The sequence below is a fragment of the Struthio camelus genome, chromosome 3 (genome assembly GCF_040807025.1).
Source record: "Struthio camelus isolate bStrCam1 chromosome 3, bStrCam1.hap1, whole genome shotgun sequence".
Taxonomy (NCBI): domain Eukaryota; kingdom Metazoa; phylum Chordata; class Aves; order Struthioniformes; family Struthionidae; genus Struthio; species Struthio camelus.
Window position 1 is genome coordinate 135427327 of NC_090944.1, and position 6973 is coordinate 135434299.

The 6973-nt window shown below is 49.5% G+C and overlaps 1 protein-coding gene across 13 annotated transcripts in view; it reads right to left on the reverse strand.

Moving 5' to 3' along the window:
- The window catches only part of MACROD2 (mono-ADP ribosylhydrolase 2), a 1003459-nt gene extending 997599 nt beyond the window's left edge, over positions 1-5860 (reverse strand). For 7 of the 13 annotated variants that reach the window (XM_068940422.1, XM_068940425.1, XM_068940418.1 and 4 more), the window contains exons 1-3: positions 5638-5814; positions 2699-2755; positions 1113-1229 (exon numbers count right to left, since the gene is read on the reverse strand). In XM_068940422.1, the coding sequence (XP_068796523.1) occupies positions 1113-1229; positions 2699-2755; positions 5638-5683 (220 nt within the window). In that variant the 5' untranslated portion in view covers positions 5684-5814. Of the gene's footprint in view, positions 1-1112; positions 1230-2698; positions 2756-5637 lie in introns of all 13 variants that reach the window. The other 6 variants (XM_068940427.1, XM_068940429.1, XM_068940420.1 and 3 more) reach the window with 2 other exon arrangements.
- Between the last annotated feature and the right edge of the window lie 1113 nt (positions 5861-6973).

The window sequence follows — 6973 nt, forward strand, 5'->3', positions numbered from 1 at the left end:
ATAGCATTACATGTCTATGAAACTGGCACCTGCAAGTCTATTAGCTTGTCCAGACTGCACTGAAGAAAGTTTGTTACAGCCTTCCCATTTCGTCAAAAACGGGTGATTAGTTCCAGGCTACATCTCGTTGTGGAGTATTACCAGAAAGACCATGTTCTCCTTCAGTTACAAGACTGCTCCACGCACTTGTTCATCTGAGCCAGTATTCGCTCTTAATGATAACAAAAGGGTTGAAAAACTAGTCCTGTATCTGCAGGAGTAGGAAGACTGGCAGCAGAGGACACTTCAGTCCTGGTAGTAACATTCCAAGAATAAGCTTTGTAGGATAACAAGACATAGAAAGAAAAAGCAGGAGGAGATCAGATCAAGGAGTCCCTCCTCTTCCATACATATGGAGATGAAGGAGAACAAGAACGAGGCAGTCTTAAAGTTACATTCACAACTGCCTAAACCACATAGTCCTTTTTTTAAGGTAAGACAGATACTTAATGAAAGATGGGCAAAAACGTGTATGTGGACAAGTTTACTGGTGATCCGAACCCAGACGATAATGCTGCACACAATGAGAAGAGGAGTTATCCAGGACATGCTGATGTTCCTCAGCCCAAGAAAGCAAGTAGGACCATGAGTAAGAAATGCTATTTTCAACAGAGACTTCAAATCCAATCTTCTGTTGTTCCTGGACTTTCATAAAGCACCACAGCCTGCACACTTTGTTTTTCAGCCACCTACAACAACAACACTATTTCACTCAGATTCCCCATAACACTGTACTAGTTTAGTTTTGAAGACAACATTCATCAGGCACGGCTGCCAGTCAGAGTATGTGCAAATAAAATTGATGCAAAGAATACCTATTTTACAAACTTAAAGGCATAAGTGTTATGAGTCTCTTTGGTGATACTTGCAGAGTTAGTAGATAGTAGTAAAGCTTTAAGAAATTGTTTTCTTCCCCTCCCCCCCCCCCCCCCCCCGTCAAAGCACTTCTGCCCCCACATAAGACTGCCATCATTATTAACAATAGGGATTCTAAGTCTCAATTCTCTTAAAAGTAGCTTCAAGCTAAGAAAGCAGCATGGCTTCCATTTTAAAAGCTCCCCCACTTTACTTACCATCACTTTCATTCTTGCTTTTTAGGTCTTCTATCCATGTTGGAATATCTTTCAATGGAACATAATCCCTTAAATACTCTTTCCGTCTCTCCTCCAAGGTCATCTTCAGCAAACGCTCTGTTTAAGGGAGGAAAAAAAAAAAACAAGAAAGCTTGCAAAATATTTTGTTATGTTCTTGCACATTGGCCAAATAGTGACCCATTCTGCGTCCTTGATGCAAACAGTTTCTGTTTAAGAGAAACAAGCGTGAGTGATTCAACAAGCTACAAATAATAGGAGCTGAACACACAGCCTATCTGAAGAACAGCATGCACCTATTTCTGGATATCCCAGTTCAGCAAAAATAAATGCCTCTTCACTGCTTTCTCAGCTGTCCAAACTTCCTCCCTCCACCACTACCACACTACTTCTTCCTGTCACTTTAATTCAGGGATCAGTGAACCTGCTGTTAGTTGTCTAAATAGGAAATTAATTTCATATATAGTTTTCAGATATTAAAATATATTCCTTCAGTTCTGTGTTCATAAACCAGAACTTTCCGTAAAAATGTTTCATGAAAAGTACAGCCTCATAGTTTGAAGAAGAGTGAAGTCGGCAGTAGCTGTCATAGTTGTACAGACTTTGCTATAAACCAACTAAGTTCTAAGATAAGGAAAAACACATTACAGTGACCCAACACTACAAATGCACCCAGCAACAGCCACAACTGCTATTTCTACCAGCTCCAGCTAAATCCTGTTCACTGGTTAAGACACTATACGTCCCCATTTCATTCCCCATCTCACCAAGCAGGACAGACACGCTCAGAGGAACATGGTCTGTATTTTTTTCATGCCGAGTGTTAGTTTTGCAGAAGATGTGTCCTTCCATAAGGAGGAAGGAGGGAAAAATAGTAGAGCACATTTCATACACCAGTCAAGCTTCTGTACACATTTTGGCAGTGGCATCACAGCTGAACCATAGCAACAGCTTCTTTTTACCCAGTAATCATCAATACTTGATAATTCAAGTATTTTCAGGGGTGTGTGCAGGGAGGGCTAGACCAACGTTATAGTCGACTTTTTGAGATCCAAGACTACATGGATGTGAAAAGTAATAGCATTTTCACACCAAGTTGAAGGAATACTGAATCAGTGGAATATGGAAACTGCTTCTCAGCTCAAACTCCCCTCCCCCTGCTCCCCCCCAGAAGTCCCCCCAAAACAAGTTTTCTAATGCTGCACACTGTAATTGACATAGTCCAATAACCAAAGGCAGATCCTGAGCAGACTCCCATACCAAAACATAAACGTTTCTATATTTTTGACAGTATGATTTCTACTTCAGTTGACAAAAATACTTCTCTCTCATTATTCAGACTCGAAATCTTCATTGGATATTTACAAAAACAAAACCAATGTTACTACCACTGCCATTATGCATAACAAAGACATGCTTAGCTCCACTGCATAATCTTCAAGAATGCAAAATACAAGACACTTTGCATGCACATTAGAGGTATTACAGAAGGGCAAACCTGAAGATGTTAGACACAAATTGCATTTGTGCATGTGCATGCATGTATGCATCAGCTCTGAAGGACTAACCAGCACAGAAAGTCTTTACCACCATCTCCTGAAGAGGGTACAAAGTCAACACCCTACCTTCAAAAAAAAAAAAAAAATAATAATCAAGTTATTCTCTATCGGAAGGGTTTATAAAACTTCACTCTGGCAAGTTGGCAGTGAGATTTTAAATTGAGTTTTAGTTGCATGCAAGCCTCCTAGAAGATAACTGTACTTTTCTGCCTGTAGTTTAATGAAGTGCTTTCAAAGCTTGCAGACAGACCAGTCTTGCACCATAAGACTCTGAAACCAGCACTAGTTCTGTCCTTATTCTGTTTCAATAGTTCTCCAACAAGACCCCCCACCCTGGGAGAATGTGGACCATCTCTTAATTACCACAAGAGTAATTAAGGAAGGCAAGGTTATTTTCAGTGGGTTTGAACTCAATATTTAGCAAGGTACACTTTTTTTTTATTAAAGAAAGATCTTCACAATATAAAAGGTTGAAAACGAATGCTGTACTTGGAGTTTCATGGGAAGCACAGAACTTGCGGGCGCTGTTAGTTTTACATAGTGTTGAAAACACTTGGGAATGGCAGAGACAGACCTAGCATAAAATTTGTTTTCAAAAACAATCTGGGAAGAGGGAAGGAAGCTGGGCTTCTGAAGTTTTGACAGGTAGGAAAGAAAACACCTGGTAAGAACAGTCACAGAAGACTACAAGCTGAAGAACAATGCAAATGATAACGCAGAAGTTTCCCTCACTTGAAAGGTCCACAGCCAACTTCACCAACGTAATGCTGGAAAGCGGTTACTGGAGCAGAAGACTGGCACATGCTGTTCACACTCACCAAGCAAACTGATACCAAGTTCTGGCTAGCTAGCACTCACAAACATGCTTCACTGGACAGAAAAAAATCTCAGCGGTGGTCATAAGCTGCCATTTGTGTTCACTACTATTACCTTACCTCAGAGGTGACGGCTTTCACCGTATCAATGGAAATCATTAACCTCACAGCAGGCTAAGAAGATGATAACTTACGCCCGCATCTCCGTTTTTGTGGCTTACGGTCCAGCCCCTTAAGTTGACCTTCTCCTTACTAAGGGCTCAAGCTAACTTGCCAGTCTATGAATTCGCACTTGTCCCAGCCTGGGCAGAAGCTCCCCCATGGGAACTGTGACGCAGTCACAACCAGCAGCAAAACTGGAAGAGACAAGGGCGAGTAATGGAAACACTCGCCAGAGTCTACTGTAACCCTTTCCACACCTGTCCCCAGTAAAAAAAGCTAATATTTTAGAAAATACTAACTTGAAACCTCGAATGCTGTATGTTGTTAACAGCTGATCACATGTAAACATACAAAAATATTTATACATATATAAATGCGTTAAGGAGAGTTAACTACATCTTTTCTGTCATTGAAAAGACAAACTTCAGTATGTGCTAGAAGATGGTGGTCTCACCTGAGCTGTAGAAACATTCTTTGCAAGACAGTTCTGAAAGAAAACAACAGGCAACATAACCTGCTTCCAGAGCTGCGTCTGACAGAAGCTAACCCTGGTTACTTATCATTTGTGCTTTACATTTTTCTTTAGAGTTGCATATGTGGTTTCTGCCACAGACAAAGAGGAAGAGCCCCATCTCTTGAGTAGGTTTGTCTTCTTGACTTCAAATATATGTATCATAGAAGTGACGGAAGAAAAAAAGAATACACCAGTAGATCATAGTTTCCTTCTTCACTCTCGTATCTCTGAATTATTTGTAAAAGTCCTAGGCTAAGTCAACGCTAGTTTTCCTGAAATGATTTCCACTAGTTGACGTCAATAATATATTTGTGCTGGGTGAATTACTGTCTTAATAACTGCATTGACAAAAGAACAAAATGGCAAGCTCAGCATAAAATGCTTGTGCCGCGCTGTATGTGGAGATGTCAACTTTCGTGTTTGGCCTCGGGTTTTGAAAACAAGACAGCACTGGAGTGAGGAGAAAGTTCTTCAATAAAGGCTAAAACATGGGGAGGGGGGAAGTTAGCATACTACAACCTAAATATTTCCCACCAGTGCTATCACGACTCAGTAACGAACTCACAGGGCGCTGCACTGGTAACGCAAGTAAGCCGTTTTTCCCCCCATAAGCAGCAGAAGCCATACACGCTGGAAAAGCAAAGGCATGTTTTGGTTAAGTGCGTACCTTCCAGCGAATACAACTTCTTCTCCTTCCCTAGCTAGGATACAGGTTTTCCACGTGGTAGCTTTACAGCAGAAATTAACCAAATTCGATTCGTGGAGATTTACCCATGCTGGAATGTTTTTTTTTTTCTCCCCCCCCCCTACATTTTAACACTTACAGCCTACCGGGGGGGGGGGGGGTTGGAGGGGGGGGGGGGGAGCCTGACCGCGCTGGAGTTTGAGAAGGGAGCTCAGGGAACGTCCCCCCACCCCGACCCAGCCAGACCCACGGCGCTCCTCGGCCGCCCCAGCCCCCTCAGGGCGCACCTGCCCCGGCCGCCGGCGCTCCCAACGGCCGCCCGAGCAGCCGTTACGCCCGCTACCGCGCGCTCGCGCCGCACGGCGCCGCCCCGACCGACCCGACAGCGCGAGCCAGCGGCATGGGCCGCGCGCCGCCCCGGCGCGGGGGGCACCGCCGGCCACGCCAAGTTGTCCCCGCTGCGAGGGGGCAAAGAAGAGCCCAGCCCCGCGGGGGGGGGGGTGTAAAAACACACAGCGGGTATGGGAACGGGGGGAGGCCCCGGGCACCGCCGCCCCGCCGGGGCGCGGGTGAGCAGCGAGGGGCCCGTGGCAGCCCCCCGCCGCCGCCGGCGGAGAGGGACCCGCTGCCGGCCCGGGAAACTGGGAGCTGGGGGGGAGGGGGGTGTTGAGCGCCGGCGGCCTGTCCCGCCGGGGAGAGCAACCTGCGGGCGGCGGCGGCAGGGAGGGAGGGCAAACCCCTGCGGCGCGGCGCGGGGGGGAGGCAGCAGTACCTTTCTCCTCCCGCCAGAGCTTTTTCCGCTTGTTGCCGGGGTACATGGTGCTGTGGCTGGCGGCGGCTTTGAGCTGCAGGTTCCCCAGGCTCACAGGAGATGGGGCGGGGAGACGCCGCGCCGCCCGCGACCGCCGCTGCCGTGCGCTGCTCGCCGCTGCCCCGGCTCCGCGCCCGCCCGGCCGGCCGGCTCCGCACGGCGCCTGTCAGCTGGGTCACGCCTCGCTCTAACCCGACACCCCCGCAGCGCCCGCCCCCCTCCCCGCCGCCCGTTGGCTCCGGCAACCGCCGCTCAGGAGCCCCCTCCTCCGCCGGCCGCCGCCGCCGCCGGGCCCGGGCCGGCTAACGCGGCCGCCGGGAGGGGCCTTAAAGCGGCAGGCTGGGGCGGAGGAAAGCGGAGAAGGGAAGCCGGCCTCCTGCCGGGGCACGGCGGCCGCCCGGGGGAGGCGGCCTTGCCCCCAGGACAAGTCGGGGACACGGGGGCTCTACGCCCGGGCCGGGCTGCGGGACGTGCTTGGTGCGACAGTAGCTCGCGGCCCGCAGGAGGGGCCGTCGGGGCAGCGCCGTCCGCCCGAGCCCGGGGCTGGGCCTCGTCCCGCCGCGCCAGGGGCGGGGCAACGCTCCCTCTGCTTCCGGGTTGCGGGCGGCGCCGGAGCGCGCCGCCGGTTGGCCGAGGGCGGGGGGGCAGGGAGCGGTTGCTAGGCGACGGCGTGGGGGGCTAGGCCTGGCGGGGCGCGCGCGGGCCGCGCTGCCGTTGACGGGGGAGGACGGGCGGGCGGGCGGCGCGCCCTAAAGACATCCCGCAGCGGCCCTCCCCCCCTCCCCCCCCCCGCGGCGGCGGCCTGAGGGCAGCAGCCGCCCCCGTCCCGGCGGAGCGGGGTCGAGCCGAGCGGGCGTCCCTCTTGGTTTGCTAGGGAGGGTGGAGGAGGCAGAAATCCCTAACTTGCAAGGCGCTGCGGTATTGACGGAGCCGCGTCCCAGCACTTCGATCCACCTTGGCGGCTCTGTAATGATCCGGGCTTGGTAATGAGCCAGGTCTAAGCGTTTTCAGTTTAAAGCTCATCCTGGACTGAAAACCCGAAAAAATAAAATCAGTAACCCCCGACCACTGCAGTAGGCCTAGGGTAGTATTAAAGTGCTCGAACGGAAATCGGCTGAAGAAAAGTGCAACTGCCTCATTGATTTTCTTTACGCATGTTAAGTGGAAAAATAGGTGTGTACAAATATTAAAAGCAGTTTTAAAAATCTATATTTTAGTCATAGATTCTATGTTAATATTATAGGCAGGGGGTTTTACTGAGTATATATACTTTCATCTCTCTGTACTATTGTTTTGA